Source organism: Bombina bombina, chromosome 8 (genome assembly GCF_027579735.1).
Source record: "Bombina bombina isolate aBomBom1 chromosome 8, aBomBom1.pri, whole genome shotgun sequence".
In the NCBI taxonomy this organism is placed as follows: domain Eukaryota; kingdom Metazoa; phylum Chordata; class Amphibia; order Anura; family Bombinatoridae; genus Bombina; species Bombina bombina.
The window spans coordinates 216,820,765-216,845,786 of NC_069506.1; the positions used below are offsets into that span (position 1 = coordinate 216,820,765).

Sequence of the window (25,022 nt, forward strand, 5' to 3'; positions counted from 1 at the left end):
ATTCGCGCAAAAGGAACTATGTCCATTGCCGCTACCATCAAACCTATTACTTCCATGCACTGCGCTATGGAAGGAAGAGGAACAGAATGAAGTATTTGACAAGAGTTTAGAAGTTTTGATTTTCTGGCCTCTGTCAGAAAAATCCTCATTTCTAAGGAGTCTATTATTGTTCCCAAGAAGGGAACCCTCGTTGACGGAGATAGAGCACTTTTTTCTACGTTCACTTTCCACCCGTGAGATCTGAGAAAGGCCAGGACAATGTCCGTGTGGGCCTTTGCTTGTGGAAGGGACGACGCTTGAATCAGAATGTCGTCCAAGTAAGGTACTACTGCAATGCCCCTTGGTCTTAGCACCGCTAGAAGGGACCCTAGTACCTTTGTGAAAATTCTTGGAGCAGTGGCTAATCCGAACGGAAGTGCCACAAACTGGTAATGCTTGTCCAGGAATGCGAACCTTAGGAACCGATGATGTTCCTTGTGGATAGGAATATGTAGATACGCATCCTTTAAATCCACCGTGGTCATGAATTGACCTTCCTGGATGGAAGGAAGAATTGTTCGAATGGTTTCCATTTTGAACGATGGAACCTTGAGAAACTTGTTTAGGATCTTGAGATCTAAGATTGGTCTGAATGTTCCCTCTTTTTTGGGAACTACGAACAGATTGGAGTAGAACCCCATCCCTTGTTCTCCTAATGGAACAGGATGAATCACTCCCATTTTTAACAGGTCTTCTACACAATGTAAGAATGCCTGTCTTTTTATGTGGTCTGAAGACAATTGAGACCTGTGGAACCTCCCCCTTGGGGGAAGCCCCTTGAATTCCAGAAGATAACCTTGGGAGACTATTTCTAGCGCCCAAGGATCCAGAACATCTCTTGCCCAAGCCTGAGCGAAGAGAGAGAGTCTGCCCCCCACCAGATCCGGTCCCGGATCGGGGGCCAACATCTCATGCTGTCTTGGTAGCAGTGGCAGGTTTCTTGGCCTGCTTTCCTTTGTTCCAGCCTTGCATTGGCCTCCAGGCTGGCTTGGCTTGAGAAGTATTACCCTCTTGCTTAGAGGACGTAGCACTTGGGGCTGGTCCGTTTCTGCGAAAGGGACGAAAATTAGGTTTATTTTTGGCCTTGAAAGACCTATCCTGAGGAAGGGCGTGGCCCTTGCCCCCAGTGATATCAGAAATAATCTCTTTCAAGTCAGGGCCAAACAGCGTTTTCCCCTTGAAAGGAATGTTAAGCAATTTGTTCTTGGAAGACGCATCCGCTGACCAAGATTTTAGCCAAAGCGCTCTGCGCGCCACAATAGCAAAACCAGAATTTTTTGCCGCTAACCTAGCCAATTGCAAAGTGGCGTCTAGGGTGAAAGAATTAGCCAATTTGAGAGCATGAATTCTGTCCATAATCTCCTCATAAGAAGAATTATTATTGAGCGCCTTTTCTAGTTCTTCGAACCAGAAACACGCTGCTGTAGTGACAGGAACAATGCATGAAATTGGTTGTAGAAGGTAACCTTGCTGAACAAACATCTTTTTAAGCAAACCCTCTAATTTTTTATCCATAGGATCTTTGAAAGCACAACTATCTTCTATGGGTATAGTGGTGCGTTTGTTTAGAGTAGAAACCGCCCCCTCGACCTTGGGGACTGTCTGCCATAAGTCCTTTCTGGGGTCGACCATAGGAAACAATTTCTTAAATATGGGGGGAGGGACGAAAGGTATACCGGGCCTTTCCCATTCTTTATTTGCAATGTCCGCCACCCGCTTGGGTATAGGAAAAGCTTCGGGGGGCCCCGGGACCTCTAAGAACTTGTCCATTTTACATAATTTCTCTGGAATGACCAAATTCTCACAATCATCCAGAGTAGATAACACCTCCTTAAGCAGAGCGCGGAGATGTTCCAATTTAAATTTAAATGTAATCACATCAGGTTCTGCTTGTTGAGAAATTTTCCCTGAATCTGAAATTTCTCCCTCAGACAAAACCTCCCTGGCCCCCTCAGACTGGTGTAGGGGCACTTCAGAACCAATATCATCAGCGTCCTCATGCTCTTCAGTATTTTCTAAAACAGAGCAGTCGCGCTTTCGCTGATAAGTGGGCATTTTGGCTAAAATGTTTTTGATAGAATTATCCATTACAGCCGTTAATTGTTGCATAGTAAGGAGTATTGGCGCACTAGATGTACTAGGGGCCTCCTGTGTGGGCAAGACTGGTGTAGACGAAGGAGGGGATGATGCAGTACCATGCTTACTCCCCTCACTTGAGGAATCATCTTGGGCATCATTTTCTCTAAATTTTGTGTCACATAAATCACATCTATTTAAATGAGAAGGAACCTTGGCTTCCCCACATACAGAACACAGTCTATCTGGTAGTTCAGACATGTTAAACAGGCATAAACTTGATAACAAAGTACAAAAAACATTTTAAAATAAAACCGTTACTGTCACTTTAAATTTTAAACTGAACACACTTTATTACTGCAAATGTGAAAAAGTATGAAGGAATTGTTCAAAATTCACCAAAATTTCACCACAGTGTCTTAAAGCCTTAAAAGTATTGCACACCAAATTTGGAAGCTTTAACCCTTAAAATAACGGAACCGGAGCCGTTTTTATATTTAACCCCTTTACAGTCCCTGGTATCTGCTTTGCTGAGACCCAACCAAGCCCAAAGGGGAATACGATACCAAATGACGCCTTCAGAAAGTCTTTTCTATGTATCAGAGCTCCTCACACATGCATCTGCATGTCATACTTCCCAAAAACAAGTGCGCAATAGAGGCACGAAAATGAGACTCTGCCTATGATTAGGGAAAGCCCCTAGAGAATAAGGTGTCCAATACAGTGCCTGCCGGTTATTTTACATAATTCCCAAGATTAAAATAATTCCTCAAGGCTATGGAGTATAAAATATGTTTATATATAAATCGTTTTAGCCCAGAAAATGTCTACAGTCTTAAAAGCCCTTGTGAAGCCCTTTTTTTCTTTATGTAATAAAAATGGCTTACCGGATCCCATAGGGAAAATGACAGCTTCCAGCATTACATCGTCTTGTTAGAATGTGTCATACCTCAAGCAGCAAAAGTCTGCTCACTGTTTCCCCCAACTGAAGTTAATTCCTCTCAACAGTCCTGTGTGGAAACAGCCATCGATTTTAGTAACGGTTGCTAAAATCATTTTCCTCTTACAAACAGAAATCTTCATCTCTTTTCTGTTTCAGAGTAAATAGTACATACCAGCACTATTTTAAAATAACAAACTCTTGATTGAATAATAAAAACTACAGTTAAACACTAAAAAACTCTAAGCCATCTCCGTGGAGATGTTGCCTGTACAACGGCAAAGAGAATGACTGGGGAAGGCGGAGCCTAGGAGGGATCATGTGACCAGCTTTGCTGGGCTCTTTGCCATTTCCTGTTGGGGAAGAGAATATTCCCACAAGTAAGGATGACGCCGTGGACCGGACACACCTATGTTGGAGAAATCATGTTTTTCTTGAAGGATGCAGACTTCTTCCTGTACCACTGCTTGAAGAAGGTGTCTTCCAGAAACTGGCAGTAGGACTGGGAGTTGAGCTTGACTCCATCCTCAACCCGAAAAGGCCCCACAAGCTCATCTTTGATGATACCAGCCCAAACCAGTACTCCACCTCCACCTTGCTGGCGTCTGAGTCGGACTGGAGCTCTCTGCCCTTTACCAATCCAGCCACGGGCCCATCCATCTGGCCCATAAAGACTCACTCTCATTTCATCAGTCCATAAAACCTTAGAAAAATCAGTCTTGAGATATTTCTTGGCCCAGTCTTGACGTTTCAGCTTGTGTGTCTTGTTCAGTGGTGGTCGTCTTTCAGCCTTTCTTACCTTGGCCATGTCTCTGAGTATTGCACACCTTGTGCTTTTGGGCACTCCAGTGATGTTGCAGCTCTAAAATATGGCCAGACTGGTGGCAAGTGGCATCTTGGCAGCTGCACGCTTGACTTTTCTCAGTTCATGGGCAGTTATTTTGCGCCTTGGTTTTTCCACACGCTTTTTGCGACCCTGTTGACTATTTTGAATGAAACGCTTGATTGTTCGATGATCACGCTTCAGAAGCTTTGCAATTTTAAGAGTGCTGCATCCCTCTGCAAGATATCTCACTATTTTTGACTTTTCTGAGCCTGTCAAGTCCTTCTTTTGACCCATTTTGCCAAAGGAAAGGAAGTTGCCTAATAATTATGCACACCTGATATAGGGTGTTGATGTCATTAGACCACACCCCTTCTCATTACAGAGATGCACATCACCTAATATGCTTAATTGGTAGTAGGCTTTTGAGCCTATACAGCTTGGAGTAAGACAACATGCATAAAGAGGATGATGTGGTCAAAATACTCATTTGCCTAATAATTCTGCACTCCCTGTATATATATACCTATACATACATAATGTAAACTTAGCTATGGTTACACTAGATATGTACAGTGTGTGTGTATATATATATATATATATATATATATATATATATATATATATATATACATAATGTAAACTTAGCTATGGCTATACTAGGTATGTACAGTGTGTGTATGTGTATATATATATATATATAATGTAAACTTAGCTATGGTTATATGGTTATACTAGGTATGTACAGTGTGTGTGTGTGTGTGTATATATATATATATATATATATATATATATATATATATATATATATATACAGGGAGTGCAGAATTATTAGGCAAATGAGTATTTTGACCACATCATCCTCTTTATGCATGTTGTCTTACTCCAAGCTGTATAGGCTCGAAAGCCTACTACCAATTAAGCATATTAGGTGATGTGCATCTCTGTAATGAGAAGGGGTGCGGTCTAATGACATCAACACCCTATATCAGGTGTGCATAATTATTAGGCAACTTCCTTTCCTTTGGCAAAATGGGTCAAAAGAAGGACTTGACAGGCTCAGAAAAGTCAAAAATAGTGAGATATCTTGCAGAGAGATGCAGCACTCTTAAAATTGCAAAGCTTCTGAAGCGTGATCATTGAACAATCAAGCGTTTCATTCAAAATAGTCAAGAGGGTCGCAAGAAGCGTGTGGAAAAACCAAGGCGCAAAATAACTGCCCATGAACTGAGAAAAGTCAAGCGTGCAGCTGCCAAGATGCCACTTGCCACCAGTTTGGCCATATTTCAGAGCTGCAACATCACTGGAGTGCCCAAAAGCACAAGGTGTGCAATACTCAGAGACATGGCCAAGGTAAGAAAGGCTGAAAGACGACCACCACTGAACAAGACACACAAGCTGAAAAGTCAAGACTGGGCCAAGAAATATCTCAAGACTGATTTTTCTAAGGTTTTATGGACTGATGAAATGAGAGTGAGTCTTGATGGGCCAGATGGATGGGCCCGTGGCTGGATTGGTAAAGGGCAGAGAGCTCCAGTCCGACTCAGACGCCAGCAAGGTGGAGGTGGAGTACTGGTTTGGGCTGGTATCATCAAAGATGAGCTTGTGGGGCCTTTTCGGGTTGAGGATGGAGTCAAGCTCAACTCCCAGTCCTACTGCCAGTTTCTGGAAGACACCTTCTTCAAGCAGTGGTACAGGAAGAAGTCTGCATCCCTCAAGAAAAACATGATTTTCATGCAGGACAATGCTCCATCACACGCGTCCAAGTACTCCACAGCGTGGCTGGCAAGAAAGGGTATAAAAGAAGAAAATCTAATGACATGGCCTCCTTGTTCACCTGATCTGAACCCCATTGAGAACCTGTGGTCCATCATCAAATGTGAGATTTACAAGGAGGGAAAACAGTACACCTCTCTGAACATTGTCTGTGAGGCTGTGGTTGCTGCTGCACGCAATGTTGATGGTGAACAGAACAAAACACTGACAGAATCCATGGATGGCAGGCTTTTGAGTGTCCTTGCAAAGAAAGGTGGCTATATTGGTCACTGATTTGTTTTTGAATGTCAGAAATATATATTTGTGAATGTTGAGATGTTATATTGGTTTCACTGGTAAAAATAAATAATTGAAATGGGTATATATTTGTTTTTTGTTAAGTTGCCTAATAATTATGCACAGTAATAGTCACCTGCACACACAGATATCCCCCTAAAATAGCTATAACTAAAAACAAACTAAAAACTACTTCCAAAACTATTCAGCTTTGATATTAATGAGTTTTTTGGGTTCATTGAGAACATGGTTGTTGTTCAAAAATAAAATTAATCCTCAAAAATACAACTTGCCTAATAATTCTGCACTCCCTGTATATATATATATACACACACACATTATAGAGGTTTGAACCTTTATAACAAAATTCATGTTAGTGGTCCACTGAATTAAAAATTGTGAGTTTAGCGGTCCATGAGATCCAAAAGTTTGGTGGCCCCTGAGATAGAGCATGCAATTTTAAGTGACTTTTCAATTTGCTTCTATTGTCAAATTGTCTTTGTTCCCTTGCTATCCTTTGTTGGAAAGTCAACCTAGATAGGCTGAAGAAAAGCAATGCACTACTGGACTGATGAATTGAGGCTACCCACAGATATGGGCTCTAGAGATGTGTTCGGCTAGGCCATAGTAGTGCATTGCTGCTCTACAGGTGATTTTAATTATGTGTTTAACCCCTTTGCAGTTACATACAAACAATAGTGCAATAATAAAATACGGCAGCACATATGAAGATTTCCTTTTTGTTGCAGTTTTATATCCCTTTAAGCATTTGCAGAAAGTGCACACACTATGTATTGGTGGCTGTGCTTGCTTTTAAGATCCTTGCATAATTTGCACTAGAATATCATTTTAAGTTAAAAGCTGTTGAATTTTGTGTGTAACTCATCCCTACTGAGAGATTGCGCGCTGGCTGATAATGACTCATATCGTTTTATTGGTGCACATTGACACGCTCCACAATCATAAAAGGAAAAAATAATAATATTTTACAGCATAGAGATATTCATTTAAACATGTGACTCATTTTAAAAAGCTCTTTTAGATGTAACACTCCAAAAGCCAAGATGCTTTCTTTTAATATCATTCTGATTTCTTTAAAAAGAATCAAACACATGCATTGCCAATATACACTTATACTCAGTTGTGAGTCAATAAAAATAATGGGCTACATTTTACGAGACAATAAAATTGAGCTGCTACACAAAAAAGTAACAACCACTATTATTGTGTAGCATCTCCAATTAAGAGTCACAACGTTATCAAAATGAATATGAACCAGCCAAGTAAGGAGCTGCTAAACCAAACCTGTATCTATATCTTATTGGTAGTAGCAGGATAGTTCTGTATTCATTCTCACTGCAATAAACTCTAATCATGGTTGGCCCAGCCCCTAGACTGCAATTACTCATAACTGCAATCCCAAATGAAGTGTGAATTCCCCATGCAAAATGCATCAGAGGAAAATTCTATCTATATGTGCTAAGTATGCTATGATCTGTTTATATTAAGTTCTCCAAATAAACGCTGTCAGCTCTGCAACAAGCCTTGTGATCATGGTGTAGTTCAGTCACATTAGTTACCTATATCTCTGCAATCCAAAATACCCTAAAATATAATTACACCCAGCACAAAGCCCCTTACATGTAACCCCCCCAGGTAACCTCCCTCACTTTCACTGCTTAATTGTAAGCCCCAATACAATTAACCACATCTACAAAACCCCACATGATCCCCCAATCACTATAGAAATTACACTGTTATCCCCAAATGCAAATACCCAATATTTAGTCCCAAATTAAAATTGGTTAATAAAAAAAAAATGATAGCCATGCGATCGTTCATAGCATTTATAGCAGACTGAGGTTGAGGGTTGAGTCAGTCAACTGTGGGAACCAGGCTGCAAGTATTTTTTATTGCAGTGGTGGTAACGTTGATGCAGTTTTTGCTACATTATGTGGATCTGGTTTGACTAACAACAGGCGTCAGAAGGGTTATTGCAGTGGATGAGGGGGTTTCTGACATTGCAACACATAGGGGGTCCCTTGGGTTGTGGTAGGAAATTACAGAAAAGGAATTGCATATTGCATCTGGATCAGTTAGCTGGGATCATAGGGTTAATTGGTGACAGGTTTAGCCACAGCTAGGGCTTTTTGTAGTCTAGAGTCTTACTGTGGAGGTTAGTCACAAATTGGCTTTAGCAAGGTGAAGGTTTATGGGTGATCATTTATTTTTAATCATCTGCGTTTTCTATCAGGTACTACCTGTCACTACACATATGCAGCTGATTTAACTAGATGCAAAAAGAATTTAAATAGCAATTCATAGGAGGGACCTTTAGGAGGACAGTGTAAAGAGCCATTTAAATTAAGCACTTATCATAGGGCTATTAGAATAAAAATTAGGGCTGCTAAAATCCTGTTGGCTATTCAAATCAGCCAACAGGATTTAAGCAGCTCTCATTCTATTGGCTAATTATTGGCCAATAGGAATGCAAGGGACACCATCTGCTGATATCTTTAGGGCAATGCCCTACAAAAGGCCCTTTTAAGGGCCATTGGTATTTTATTCTAGATTAGGTTTTTTATTTTGGGGTGGTTTTTTTATGGGTATTTGAATAGGAATATTTTTTTTATTTTTGATAATTTGTGTTATTTTGTGTAATGTATATTTTTAACGGGTGTTTTTTTTGTTTGTTAGAAAAATAGCTGTTTATCTTAGGGCAATGCCCTACAAAAGGCAAAAGGGCCCCCCAAAAGGTCCTTTTAAGGGCCCTTGATAGTTTGGGGTGGGTTTTTTTTATAGTGTTAGGGGGGGTTGTATTCTTTTTGGAGCAAAAGAGCTGTTTATCTCAGGGCAATAAGAAAAAAGGAAATGCGGTAATACTATATGTGGCTGGGGGCAAAGAAAGCAAGCAATTCTAGCCAAAGGATAAATGGTCAGACTGACAGTATGTAGTGTTGAAACACAGTGTAGATACTCCAAAGCATTCCAAGTATTACATAGTGTTGCAAATGGGGTAGAGAGGACTTACTGCGGGATCACAGCTGCAAGTCTCCAGGTAAACGATGGTAGGTAGCGGACGTTATTCTCACTCGGCTAATCCTCCATGTCTGGAGATTGTCCATTCGATCCCACTGCAGCTTAGCCCAACAGAATCCGATGTCTCCTTCCGCCGTACCACTGATTGACTCCGCTAACAGGTGTAAATGGCAAGCGGCTAATCTCCTCCAGTGAGAAGCATCGATTGTCAGAAGCTGAATCCAACAGCTGCAATCCGGGAAAATCAGTTAACTGCCTAACAGGCATAAAGGATCCAAAGTGAAAAAGGCGGCAGAAACTGATATATAGAATAAAAGGTTCATACTTTATTCAAACAAGTTAAAAAACTGAGGCATTCTCCAATGCTGGAAAGGTCAGGACAGCAGTCCTACAACAAAGCTCCATTCTGAGTTATAATTTAACGCAGCAGTTATGGGAGTTCATCCGGGACGTATCTTTTTCCACAGCTCCATTCTACTTGGATCCCGGATGAACTCCCATAACCGCTGCTTTAAATTATAACTCAGAATGGAGCGGTAGGAGTTTGAAGCAATTCATTATATATTTGAACTAGTGCGCGCACTTGCTGGATACATCCCATTGGACAAGAGATTAATACATCATCTCATCAACACCAGATGCGGGTTGACAGGCGGAGGACGGCGTAGAAACAGTGAGTAATTGTGAAGACCCGAGAAAGGGTGCAATTATACACACTGTTTTACACATTTGAAGCAATAAAGAAACTACCACAGTCTATAAGACTCAGAGACAATATGTATAAAAGTGGTTTTTTTTTGCTAATCTACATCTGGAACTTTCTAATAGAATAACTTTGGAAGTTTCCAAACAAAATAAACCTAATAACCAACGGATACAGTATTAGGCACTTTTTTGATACACTTCCACTAGGAATTTGTGTTACCAATACAACGGATACAAATTAAACAGAGGAGGTAAACCAGTACTGATACATTGTGACCAGGACTGCCTCTATTGCAATTCAAGTGTTATAAACCTTTGATACAGAGTATCGCTCCTCAAATTGATACGTTGTAAAGGAAAATAAGTCTAAAAGACTAAAGTTTTAAAATAACTGTTTCTTTTAAAATAACCGTTCCTATCTAATTTAAAGGAGATATGATTCAGCTACATTATAGTTAACTTTATTTTTGTAACTGCAATTTCAATGTACATATGGCACACTTGTTTTACAATTATAACTTGTGGTCTTGTTTAATTGATTGGGTCTTTTAAATTTATCAACCTTTGTATAGAGCTTTGCAACGTTGTTTTTAGAGCTTGTTTTTACTGTGCATATACATTTAAATCCCAAACACCAGTCTCAATAGAAATTACAATCTGTTTTATTATTGATATATTTTAACTGATGTTTATGTATTAAATCTTGAGACTCGTTAATAAATATTTTTAATACACATTTGTATTTCTAATTGAGTTTAGTATTATGTGCCAGCCAATCATTTGTAGAATCTTACAATTATTTGCCAAGTAAGCAAGGTATATTATTATTTCTTTGCACTTCGTTTTCACCTATAACAGACGGCCGGGAGACGCCACCCACATCCTTTGTGTTTTCTAACACCTAAGCCTAGATTATGAGTGGAGCAGTAGTCTGTGCTCCTGCTCGTGCATTAACTCCGCTAGAAGTAAGCTTTTTTGAAAGCATCGTGTAGTGTACATATTACAAGTTAAAAGTAAAAAGTTTTCGCTTGTGTGCTAACCCAATGTGTGCAAAATGCCAAACTTGGAATATCGCAACCACATTAATGTATTCTCCCGTAGGCTTAATGGAGTGGGAAAAGTGGTGGTGGTGGGGGGTGAAACTAACACCCAACAAGTCACGCAAACCTGATCACACTTTCTCAAGTGCGCTAACCTGACATGAAATATTAATATTTCACATTCCAATGCTCTTCACATAGAAGAATATGTTCTATTTATTTATAAATACATAAATATATATACAGTGTGTATGTATATATATATATATATATATATAAAATGTTTTTTGGTAAAATATATATATATATATATATATATATATATATATATATATATATATATATATATATATGATTTTATATATATAGATATAGATATATACAAATATATATAGCAATAGCTTTTAAAAATACATAGAACACGTTCCACTATGTGAAAAACATTCAATTTTGAAATATTTACATTACATACGTAGTTAAAACCATTATTTAATATATATATGGCATAAATATGATTTTACATATTTTCATCTACTTGACTGCAAAGGGCTCCATGCACTTATCTATATGTCTATATATGTATACATATGTATTATGTGTGTATATATGTCTATAAATTCATATATACACACATAAATACATATGTGCACACACATATATATATATATATATATATATAGAGAGAGAGAGAGAGAGAGAGAGAGAGAGAGAGAGAGAGAGAGAGAGAGAGAGAGAGAGAGAGAGAGAGAGAGAGAGAGAGAGAGAGAGAGAGAAAACAAGTGGGATTCGCACACACACTCCAATAGATAGGAACACTCTCAGTACAAATAGTGTCTGGTTCAACACCTTGTAGGACCACCCTTCAGGCCCCAAGGTAACAATATGGATCAAAAAAGTAAAGGTGGCACACAGTTGCAAAGGCTGAACCTTTATTTAGAGCAATGTTTCAGGGCTTTCTCAAGCTCTAAGAGATGACTTATATTATTGGGTTTTTACCAGCACCCCGGGATTAAATGTGTGAGGCGTGAGTGCTAGGTTCTGGAGTTTTTTTCTATATATATAAATAAATATACATATTTAGACATATGTATGTATCTCTATGTTAGAGTACTTCACATGCCTTTTTTTTAAAATAACAAACAAACAAAGACCCGATATCTTTAAGCCCTTATATAGTGTTATTATGAGTGTAACTGTACATTTAAATGTATTTTTGATGTTTTTAAGTCAAGCGTAACAGTTAACCCAATACGCGCTAAATTCAATTGTGCTTGAGCAAATGCGTTTACTTTCAACTTGTAATACACGCTCTACTTCCAACTCACCCAAAGAGCCGCAATTAACACCTTTTCACTTGCGTGGAACAGTTAACGTGCCACTAGTTTGATACCGTATCCAAGACAATTCTACTTAGTAACAAAGTAGATGAGGTTGAAAAATGACAGAAGACCATTGAGTTTAACCTATACAAATCTTAATATACTTACAATAAAAGCTCTACTTGTTCTTAAATTGATCCCATTAAAAAAGGTGACCTATTTAACAAAAGCAATCATATCCCTGAATTCTGTTTCTAGACAGAAATTTATCTAAACCATTTTTAAATGTATCAAAGGCATTGGCATTTACTACAACCCCAATTACGAAAAAGTTGGGACAGTATGCAAAAAAAACAAACAAAAAGTAATTTGAAAATTCAATTCACCCTGTACTATATTGAAAACACATTATTAACACATTATTTGATGTTTTACTTTGTGAATTGAATGTATTTTTGAAAATATACACTCATTTCAAATCTGATGACTGCAACACACTCCAAAAAAGTTGGGACAGGGGCAATTTAAGATTAATAGCGATTTGACAAGTTGAAATAAGAAGGTGATGCGAAACAGGCGAGGCAATTGTGTAATCACAGTATATAAGGAGCCTCCAAAACAAAGGCCTAGTTCTTCAATAGCAAGGATGGATCAAGACTCGCCAATCTACAAACAGATGTGTCAGTGAATAATCCAACACTTTGAGAACAACATTCCCCAAAGACAAATCGGAAGGATTTTGGGTATTTCACCTTCTATAGTGCACAATATAATTAAAAGGTTCAAGGAATCCGGTCAAATCTCTGTGCGTAAAGGGCAAGGCTGAAAACCACTTCTGAATGTGCGTGATCTCCAATCCCTCATAAGTCACTGTTTCAAAAACCATCATGAATCCTGACATGGGCTCGGGAATACTTTGGTAAACCATTGTCAATCAACACCATTTGCCGCTGCATCCACAGATGCAAGTTAAGGCTTTAGTATTCAAAGCAGAAGTCATACATCAACACTGCCCAGAAGCGCCGCCGACTTCACTGGGCTATGTCTCATCTGAGATGGACAGTAGCACAGTGGAATCGTGTTTTGTGGTTCAACAAGTCAACATTTCAAATAGTTTTTGGAAAAAACAGCCGTTGTGTTCTCCGGGCCAAAGAGGAAAAGGACTGTTCTCAGCGTCAGGTCCAAAAGCCAGCATCTGTCACAGTATGGGGGTGTGTCAGTGCCCATGGCATGGGTAACTGCCCATCTATGAGGGCACCATTTATGCAGAAAGATATATATATATATATACATTTTGGAGCAACATATGCTGCCATCCAGACATTGGGGCCTATCTATCAAGCTCCGAAAGGAGCTTGACGGCCCGTGTTTCTGGCGAGTCTTCAGACTCGCCAGAAACAGCAGTTATGAAGCAGTGGTCACAAACACTGCTGCTCCATAACCCTGTCCGCCTGCTCTGAGCAGGCAGACAGGAATCGCAACAATTCAACCCGATCAAGTACGATCAGGTTGATTGACACCCCCTGCTTGCGGCCCATTGGCCGCCAGTCTGCAGGGGGCGGCGTTGCACCAGCAGCTCTTATGAGCTGCTGGTGCAATGTTAAATGCGGAGAGCGTTTTGCTCTCCGAATTCAGCGATGTCTTGCGGACCTGATCCGCACTGACTGATCAGGTCCGCAAGACATTTCTTAAATATGCCTCATCGTCTTTTCCATGGACATCCCTGTATTTTCCAGCAGGACAACGCCAAACCTCATTCGGCCCAGATTACAAGTGCATAGTTGTGTAAGCAGAGAGTGCGAGCCTGTCTGCAGTCCTGACCTGTCTCAGATTGAGAATGGCTGGCGCATTATGAAGCGCAAAATAAGGCAACAAAGGCCCTGTACAGTTGTACAGCTGAAGATATGCATAATGGATGAATGAGGGAAAATTCTGCTTGCTAAACATAACCAACTGGTGTTTTCAGTGCCCAAACACTTAATAAGTGTTATTAAAATAAACGGTGATGTTACACAGTGGTAAACAGTCGACTGTCCTAACTTTTTTGGAGTGTGTTGCAGTCATCAGATTTGAAATGAGTGTATATTTTCAATACATTAAATTCACAAAGTAAAACATCAAATAAATGTTTAATAATGTGTTTTCAATATAGTGCAGGGTGAATTGAATTTTCAAATTACTCTTTTGGTTTGTTTTTTGCATTTTCCATACAGTCCCAACTTTTTTGGCATTGGGGTTGAAAAACGATTACATTACTGGAAATGAAATCTCCTTTCTTCTAGCCTTAAATTGTGACCTCTTGTAACAAACAATTTTCTTGAAATAAACAGAGCTTCTGCCATCTCTGTATATGGCCCTTGAATATATTTATGTAAAGTAATGCCTCTTTTAAAACATGCTAGTATCTTATTAGCCTTAGAATCCGCTGCCCTGCTCCCAAATCCCTTTCCTGTTTTCCTACGTCTAGTGCCATTTAAATAATAGGTTGCCTGCTTATTTTTTTACTTCTTAAATGTATTAAATCTCATTTTCCATTTACCTGCCCATTCTTCAAATTTGTGTAGATCACTTTGTAAAGCAATTTCATCCTGCACTGGCCTAGTGACCTTACACAACTTCGTATCATCTGCACAAAAAAAGATGTTGCTGTTTAATCCTTGCTCTGAAGTAAAAAAAAAAAATTATACCAATACAAAACAAAGTGTCATTAGTCTTCACAATGCTCATCGCTGAAGCGCTTCTGGCAACCTACTCATTGAGACTAAACACTGAATTAGTGGTGAGCATTTAAATTGCTAATGTTGGACAAAATGGGGAGTTATTAACTATACAAGTGACTTTTATTGGGAAATGGGACCTGAAGCAAAGTTTGATAATACAACACTTGAGAAAATTCGACTCGCTACACAACAGGGTTGGCTCCAAGGGGGGGGCATTGGGGGGCAATGCCCACCCAAATGAAATGCTGTGCCCCCTCAAAAAATATTGATATGATCATACGCTTTAAAAATAATAAATAAAATAAATGAATTGTTATGTAATGCTGCATGCTGGGGGCAGAGTTAGCTGCCGAACTGTGAGGTTGCATCACGCATCTGCAAGGAGCTCCGTGTCTTAACCTCTTATTTGGAATTGGAAGTTAATTTGAGACTTTTTGGACTTGTCTTTAACCCTATTAATTTTACCTATTGTGAGTTACTCATTTTCTTAAACAATAGACCATGATAAGAATTTGATTGTATCATATAATAAATAAGTCTATATATTGTTATAGGTTCACAGTACATAGGTTGTATTAAGTAGCCTGATATCCGTTAGTTATTGCGAAACAGGTATAGCTAAATCTAATCTAATCTAATTACCAGTACCTGAAAACCTAGTATCCTCACTGCTATTGCAAACAAAGGGGTTAATTGCATTGGGGGGTTTAGGGTGCATGGCTGTTTAGGGGACATGATTGATATTTGAGAATGAGTTTAATGGTTTTGGATCATGGTGATTAAGGGGTGAATTGTTTTAAAGGAGCTATTGCACTGGGGGTCTCAAGTTTAATGGCTCTGTTTTAGTGCACTGCATAGGATTTAGACTTCATTCTTTTACCTAGTGATTTAGCACATATTCTCCAAATGTTAATAGGGGGGGATAAGCCAGCCAGAAGCTACACTTTCCTGCAGAATATGTAGGTCTGCTCTTATTTTGACTTGCATACATGCTTTGTAAATGCGTGCCCCCTCATGAATAAAAAAATGCCCCCCCCCCCCATTTCATTCGTTCTGGAGCCGACCCTGCTACACAATCTCAAGATTAAAGGGACACTGAACCCAAATTTTTTCTTTTGTGATTTAGATAGAGCATGCAATTTTAAGCAATTTTCTAATTTACTCCTAGTATCAATTTTTCTTCCTTCTCTTGCTATCTTTTTTGAAAAAGAAGGCATCTAAGCTAAGGAGCCAGCCAATTTTTGGTTCAGACCACTGGACAGCACTTGTTTATTGGTGGGTGAATTTATCAACCATTCAGCAAGAACAACCCAGGTTGTTCACCAAAAATCTAAACTTACATTCTTGATTTTCAAATAAAGATACCAAGAGAATGAAGACAATTTGATAATAGGAGTAAACTAGAAAGTTGCTTAAAATTGTTTACTCTATCTGAATCACGAAAGAAAAAAAATTGGGTTCAGTGTCCCTTTAAGAATCATTATTAACATTATCAATGAACAGTAACCAGATTGCATAAATCAGATTCACAGAGAAATTCATAAAAATGTTCCTGAAAAGCTATCACTCTTAGAAGCCTAATATGGACAAAAAAGTGAATTGTAGCCCATGGGAACACATTATAATACAAAGCTATTAAGAGTACTCTAAATTCACACATCTTGTACCATGCACTGAAAGATCTGTAATCAAGAAAATATAGCATTCATTATTCTAAGAAGGCAACACTTCAAAAGCACCCCCCTCTCTCAAGAATATCTTAAAATATTTACAAGCGGTTATTACAGCTGCAATCTATGATGAAGACATTAACTCTCACTCATCTTCTACAAGAAGCATATTAGGCTACAAATAAATGAGTAACTAGATAGGTGCAGCAATTATACACTAAAATATGCTAAGATTGGCGCTACCTACATAGTCCTCTATATTTACCGCACTGAGAGAGCATGAACCATAAAGGTTATAAAGCACAGCTTGACAAATACAGGGAATCAGGTTTAACTATGGCTATTAGAATTTTACTTCTGTCTGCTAATTTTTCTCGATTGTTCAACCTACAGGTAAACATATTAAAAAAAACTCACAGAAAATGGTATGGTTATCTCTTCAATACTCTTGGTGGCTCCTAAATTTGAAATAAAATTGTTAACCTTTTATTAAGTATTATTTAATTTATTTTTCAAAGTAAAAGCAAATATAATATTTTAATACAAAATAGTAAACAGGGTAAACAATTATAAGAAAATAAATACTTGCCCACTGGGCTAGTAACTGCCCAAACTTACCAGACCACAATAAACTATAATCTCTTCTACATGCCTGTGTGTATTATAATTGTAATAAAGTTGAAAATGTAAAGTAAACCTTTTTCTAATAAAAGGTCTGGCATACTACACAGCATATTCATATTTGATAGGTTGTAAACCAGCCACTCTCTTTTTTTACGCCTTGTCATTAATCAGTAGACTTTCTTTGAAATGCCTCTCTCGCTCATACATCTGTTCCTTTCTTTCTTTTCTGCGTCATCTTCTTTCTTTTTTATTTTGTCAAGAGATCACCACATCATAATCACTGCTAACTTGAAATTAAAAATAAACATCTGTTCACAAAATGGAGGCATTGTCAGTAATCTAGCAAAGTAGCCTCGCTTTAGTAATACAACTCTGGAAAAATATCTACTGAATAACAGAACAATTATTTTCTATATCTAAAAATATTCATCTGACCCATCAATGGGGTCAAAAGAAAGTCAAGTTGCCAGTTGGACCAGCAAGTTTAAACTTTTACTCAGTGCAAGGAATTTAATCCTTTGGCTGCTAAGCCATTTCCCACCTGGGTGCTAAGCTGGTTTTGAGCTTTTTTGTTTTTTACTTTTTAAAAATATATTTATTTTTTACTTTTTAAGATCCCCAAGACTTATACCGTTGGAAAGGTTAGGTGATTACCTTTCCAACGGTGGGTCTTGGGGGTATGTAGCTGCTTAGATGCCTGAGATACAGGCTTCTAAGCAGCATGCCCCCATCTTCCTATATTTGTCCATTGTCAATAAAGTTGTGCGGTGACGTCATTGAGCTTGACGTCACCGTGCAAAACATGAAGCCCCGTAGTAGGTGGGAGCCCCCAGATTGCCCTCAAGGTGGGTGAGTTAGCACCTGACTGAGAAAATTTGAGATGGCTCAGAGCCATCATTAGCACTCAAGGGGTTAAATCCCATTTGTATCCCGGACTGGTCTATTCATGTGCACTGAACAAATATGGAACTTTGCGGCTTTAGCAAAATTACAACAATGCTCATTTTGTACCCAGAATACCATACACATGACAGAACTGGATATGAAACTAACTCTGGAAAATATCCAATAACACATCTTAAATGATCAGAATATATTTTTGTTATTGGCCCACTCTAAACCCAAGACCAGACCCATGTCCATTATATCCTCTAAAAGGGACATTCTATTGTAAAATTGCTTTACCTCTTTATTTAACTATAAACTAGAAAATTGCTTTACCTTCTTGTGCCACTTATGAGCACAAATCGGGCTACAGACAAGACAATTACGGCAGCGTAATTCAGCCCGCCAGAGGCGAGCTGCGGTGGACATGGGCGCGTATGTGCGCTCCTGTCTGTCGCAGCTTGATAAATCGACCCCTAAGTCTCAACTTCAAATGAAAAGTAATTTTTTTTGTTAATTTTAAAAATTACGTCTATCTCCACTCCCACTGTATCATGTGACAGCCATCAGCCAATCACAAATGCCTATATGTATATTCTGTGAATTCTTGCACATGCTCAGTAGGAGCTGGCAACTCAAATGTGTAAATATAAAAAGGCTGTGCACATTTGTTTAATGGAAGTAAATTGGAAAGTTTAATTTTGACTTGAGTGTCCCTTTAAAGTGATTGTAAAGTTTAAGGAATTAGTGCCCAGTATCTAAAAATACTTTTTAAAAACAGGGGCACTTTAAATCATTAAACTTTACAAACACGCTTTTTTTTAAAAAAATACTTACCATTTTGTTACAGTAAACAGATACTCCGCCTGATTCTCCGACTGTATTTTGCATATCAATGACGAATCCGGCTTCCTCCAATTGTTGCGTGCTCCACGAGCTGGACTCCAATGGGGGCACGCAACGATTAGAGATACCAATCACTGTGTAGAATGCTGCAGAGTGAGATAAATTTCACCATTAAAGGGACACTGAACCCAAAAAAATGTCTTCCATGATTCAGATAGAGCATGTAATTTTAAGCAACTTTCTAATTTACTCCTATTATCAAATTTTCTTCATTCTCTTGCTATCTTTATTTGAAAAGCAAGAATGTAAGTTTAGAAGCCGGACCATTTTTGGTTCACAACCTGGTTTGTTGTTGCTGACTGGTTGCTAAATGCACCTAAGTGCTGTCCAGGGTCTGAGCCAAAAAAATGTCTAGCTTAGATGCCTTCTTTTTCAAATAAAGATAGAAAGAGAACGAAGAAAAATTGATGATAGGAGTAAATTAGAAAGTTGCTTAAAATTACATGATCTATCTGAATCATGAAAGAAAGAAAATTTGAGTTTAGTATCCCTTTAAGAACCTGGGTTATACTTGTTTATAGGTGGCTAAATGTCAGCCACCAATAAGCAAGCGCTATACATGGTGCTGAACCTAAAATGGGCTGGCTGCTAAGATTTACATTCCTGCTTTTTAAATAATGATAGCAAGAGAACAAAGAAAAATTGATAATAGGAGTAAATTAGAAAGTTGCTTAAAATATGCTCTATCTGAATCATGAAATAAAAAATGTGCGTTTACTATCCCTTTAAGTATGACAGACACCCTAGCCTCTCTGGAAATTGTGCAAAAAGGACAATTTTTAGAGCACTAAAGTAGGTAAAATAAATAATGTACAAATAGCTAGTAGCAGGTGCTACACACATATGCCTCCTGTCATTGGCTCACCAGATGTATTCTGCCAGCTCCCAGTAGTGAATTGCTTCTCTGGAGCTGACTTTAACTTTAGCCTTTAACCCATTGCAGGAGTTAAACACATTAGAGTATTTTTGCTCTGCAGTTTTATGTCTTTTTAATATTCTGAATGAAATTGTTTTAAGAGACAGTAAATACCTTGAAATAGTTATATAAAGGATTTAGTTATGCAAAATAAAACAACATTTTGCAACATACTTTCATTATGTATTTGTCCTGATTTCATGTCATTTAGCTCAGAAACTTGAAGCTTTTTTAATTCTCAGAACTGGAGATGCACAATAGAGCTAACCTACTTCTTAGGGCTAACCTGCACAATGCCAACTTCTTGGGGCTAACCTGCACAATGCCAACTTCTTAGGGCTAACCTACTTCTTAGGGCTAACCTGCACAATGCCAACTTCTTGGGGCTAACCCTGCTACATATGTTCTCCTAATTGGATTTAACAGATAAGAACTGCAAAACAATGCATGCAATACTAACATTGTTGTCTGTAGGCATAAAGGGATAAAAAGGTAAAAAATAAAATGTGCATGGGTGCATTTCAATTTGAAAAATAACGATTTTTGCAATATACTTTCATTAGCAAAAACACTTCTATTATAACCGTTTTTCAGCGGCATACGCACATATCCTGTGAGGGTCCGTGCACCAATATTCAAACACCACTCCCCAGAAAGTCAGCATTGTCTTATATGACACAAAATATGACTTCAGAAGCAATACACATCACCACTAGCTCTCTGAGCATGCATAGCATTTGAATACTGGTGCACGGTCCTTCACAGGATATGTGCATATGCTGCAGAAAAACAGTAATAAGTTTTACTAGAAGCATATCTTGCTGATGAAAGTATATTGCAAAAATGCTTATATTTCAAATTGAAATGCATATATCATTTTTGACCTTTCTATCTCTTTAATCTGAGATTGGCCCTTCCACATAAGGCAAGTGGTGAGGGGTGGAGTCTGGCTATTAAAAAACAATGCAGCAAACAAGATGTTATTTTGTTTTAACAATATTTAGACATGGCTGATATGCTATTCTATAATAATTATTCATAATGATGCACAAAACAAACCAAATTACAAATAGAACCAACATCTAAGGACTTGCAGGAGTTATGTTTGGGATCTCAGCATAATTAAAACATCCAAAGTGCTACCCAGGTGCTGAACCAAAAATGGGCCAGCTCTTAAGCTTTACATTCCTGCTTTTCAAATAAAGATACAAAGAGAACAAAGACAACAGATACTAGGAGTAAATTAGAAAGTTTCTTAAAGGGACAGTCAACACCCATAAAAACCTTATCCCATGCCTTAGATCAAGGGGGGAAAAAAGAGCCTGCACCGCATCCCATCTTCAATAACACTAACGTTAGGTGGCTAATCTTCAATGAACATTTAGTTAACATTGGCAGATATGGCCGCCAGACTCCTCCCCCTGTTACATAGGAGGCTTCTTCTCTAAGACTTCAGCCAATGCGAATCAAATCCTCGGCTAGATTCTATAGCCGTGTTCATAAGGGTCATAATTGCCTGCCTCCATTCCATAAACTATATATGGGATAAGGAAAATGTATTGTGGATTTTCATTTAAGGGTGGACATTAAAAATATTCAAATCAATCAGATGAAAATATTGTAGGAGATTTAAAAAAATATTGACATGCCTTCTGTTAGAGATCTGATTAAATGTGTGGCATAGAGTTCTCACATTTTAGAAAATAAAAAATTCTACATAGACATATAAAAAATCCAAAATGTGCTCCTCTCTGGGGCCCTGAAAAATCATAGGTTTCAGCTATATGAATTTGGGATCTTAAAGTTAAATTCACATACTCATAATCAGCCTTGTAAATGGGCAATCCAAAAAAATATTAAAAATGCAAAATAATTATAATAAAGAAATAAAGCCATTAATTCATTAAGAAGCAAAGGAAAAATTGTGGATCTTTATAAACTCAATAAGGCAATATTGCTTCTGAATTACAAAAGGTGTCTTACTGACATAATTAAAAGCACCACTATGATAAATTAACCAATCAGAAATCATAATGCAAATTAATGGCATAATTCATTCATGTGCTGATAGCCTAATAGGTAAAATAAATAATGAATGGTAGAGAAAGTGATTAATGTACTTTAAACCTCAGGCTTTAAGCAACTACCAGTTAGTTGCTAAAGTAATTAACCTGCACAACTAGCATAGGTATATATATATCCCTGTTATTCTTGAGATCCAAAGATGCATTTATTTATTTTGTATTACTGAGTATAATGTCATCCAGTGGACATAGTAGGGTTAACATTATTTATCCCTTTATCCAAATATCTGGTTGGTTGGCATGTACTTATGGGTCCAAGTCCAACATATATGTTAGCAGTGTTATTAAAAGGTGTAACATTAGTTCTATGTAAAACATCTTTTATTAAATATGAAAAGGACCATATTGATTAAAACCTACATAAAATATATCTACAGCAATCTCATCTAGATTAAATGAACCTCATTAAGTTTATGCTATATTAATTGTACATTTTACCTACCATTAAATACACTCTATTGCATTGTACTCATAATCACTGTTTATTGTATAAGGTTCCTATTAAATCCTTGTAGATGCTATCATGTGGACTAGAGATATGATGTTAGTTTGACAAACACAATGGGACCTTTAAATGGCTTGTTATATAAAATGAAGTAGCACACTATAACGTATGCGTTTGTTTGTCCCTTTATGCAGTATATGTAAGTCTGCATACAAACAGCACTGTCACCCTATGTGAGTGCATCTCACTACATAACGGTGCCAGTCTCCCTCTAGCATTCATAGCCCATGTATTCTTCCCATCGTACCTCCTTAGTGCTTAGGTTGCCCCGCACATACTTGGCAGCACCGATCCGCAGGAAGCCAAGAATCAGTAGGAGAATCCCGGGGCCCGCTGGGGGCCCCATCACTGGTAGTAGAGTTGAGCAGTATAGGTGTGGGGAACGCGGGGGGTGAGTGCAGGAAGCAATACCGGAGGCACAGCCGAAGCCTGAATCAGCTTCTGCAGCACGTGACACCGAGAGGCTGCACCGGGGAAAACGGGCAGAGCGCGGGCACAGCGCACGGGGGCGAGCACTGCAGAGACACGGGGTGCGAAGCGGCTGAATACAGCAAGAGGGGTTGTTGTATATACAAAGATTGTTTCTATTTTATATATAGGGGTCGTGGCTTTTCCCTATACTGACTTAGGTACTGTAACATGATATCAGTGATGCTTCTATTCAGTCTGATCCTATATATGTAGGTAACAGGACTGTACAAAGCACCAATCTGTAGAAAGGAAACAACATTCTATAGAACGTGTGAATGATTTATTATGGCTATAAGTGTGTACCACAGCTTTATGGGATTAGATAAATAACATATTGCTTGAGTATTTAATAATACATTGTCGTGAATGTATGTATATACCTCAAGACCAGTTTTAGGATTAGAAATCCAAATAAATGTATTAAAAAACACACACGCTTTCATTGCAATATGGAATTTTAAATATTGGTTGATTCCTCATTTTGTGTTCATTAAAGTTTACTTTTTGTATTTCTTGTTGTAAGAATTCATTAGTAGACACTGAATATACTTTAATGTAATACAAATTGTAGTTCACCCTGCACCTTCTAACAGTGAAAATGATACAAAAATCAATTAAAAAAATATAAAAATCTGTATTAAATATCTATGAAGCATCCAAATCCACACTCTCATTATAAAAACTTGTAGATTGGGCCATCCGGATTTTAAAACTCTAAAAACAAGGCAGGAATCCTATGTATATAAAATCAACTTTAAAAAAAAAAAAAATATATATATATACCAATTTCATGGTTTGTATTAAAGTGAGTTGTTTCAGTACTTAAAGGGACATGAAACCCCACATTTTTTTTTCACACTTCAGATAAAGCATACCATTTTTTTTATCAACTTTCTAATTTACTTATATCTTCAAATTAGTTTTATTTTATTGGTAAACTTTGTTGAAGGAACATTACTGCACTACTTAGAGCAAGATGAACACATCATGTGAACCAATTACAAGAGGCATATATGTGCAGCAGCTAGCTCCCAGTAGTGCATTGCAGCCCCTGAGCCTACCTAGGTGGTATGCATTTCAGCAAAGCATACCAAAATAATCAAACACTTTATATAACAGAATTAAATTGGAAAGTTGCTTAAAATTGCATATCCTATCTGAATCATGTAAGAAAAAAAATTCTGTTTAAAGGATAACACGCTCCAATTTTAAACCCAAATGTTTAATTAGGTGACAAAAAGTCCTTCCATTATTCAGACAACAAGGTTAATTTACCCGCCTGTAATAGACCCCAAATTCTAATGCAGATACAGTAAGCTAAAAGTCATTAGTACAGCAAAAGTAAAGTAAATCTGTTAACAGTCAATCTGCACCACTCATCTGCCAATATCACATCCACTGTGATTGGATATTATCTTGTCTTCATATGGATTTAAAACAGGGGTATAGCAGTCTTACAACACAGTCACTGATGCAATCAGTTGCATACAATCCACTACAGTTGGCATTCACTGCTGACCCACATACAATAGACAATACAAAAAACAAATGTTTTAAGGCATTAGATGTTTATATGACAAATTATACTTTTAGCATACACATGTTTTGCCAAACAGACTATATACCCACTGAATGACTCATGAAGCCACTGTTGGACCTCTTAGTAATGTACAAGATGTAAAGCTAAAGTAGGTGATCTGAAACAAAAAAGAGACAACTCTTGGGTCTCAAATGATGAACCTCGTTTTTCTCTTCTCTTTTGGAAGTACTTAACCACATTTATTCCTATGATATAGACTAGTATATGGGGCAAGACATATAACATACTACTGGACATACAGTAATTTGTAAACTACATTATGGGGTTAAAGCCAACTGATGAATGTGAGATCTCTCTGCAGATAATAACATAGACTAGTTGTCATGAGATGCAGGACATATGCAGGACACAGCAATGATGGTACAACTCTATTTTATTACAGAGCATAGCAATACACATCCAGACAGGTTGATTGTACTAAACTAACTGCGACACAGACACCGGACCTAAGCCCCGCCCACCAGCTAGTGACATCACATCCTGCTATCATCACATCTTCCCCTTTTTCAAAGGCAAAGCATACATTCACATATATTAAACAACAAGGTACACCAACAGGGTATACACAACATTTTGTTTTAGAACATTATAAAAACAGATAGATTAGA

General features: G+C 37.9%; 1 protein-coding gene across 1 annotated transcript in view; it reads right to left on the reverse strand.

The window, feature by feature from the left end:
• Positions 1–22,776, reverse strand: part of TMEM145 (transmembrane protein 145) — a 244,556-nt gene extending 221,780 nt beyond the window's left edge. The window contains exon 1 of the mRNA XM_053690880.1: positions 22,591–22,776. Within this exon, the coding sequence (XP_053546855.1) occupies positions 22,591–22,689 (99 nt within the window). The 5' untranslated portion in view covers positions 22,690–22,776. The remainder of the gene's footprint in view (positions 1–22,590) is intronic.
• Between the last annotated feature and the right edge of the window lie 2,246 nt (positions 22,777–25,022).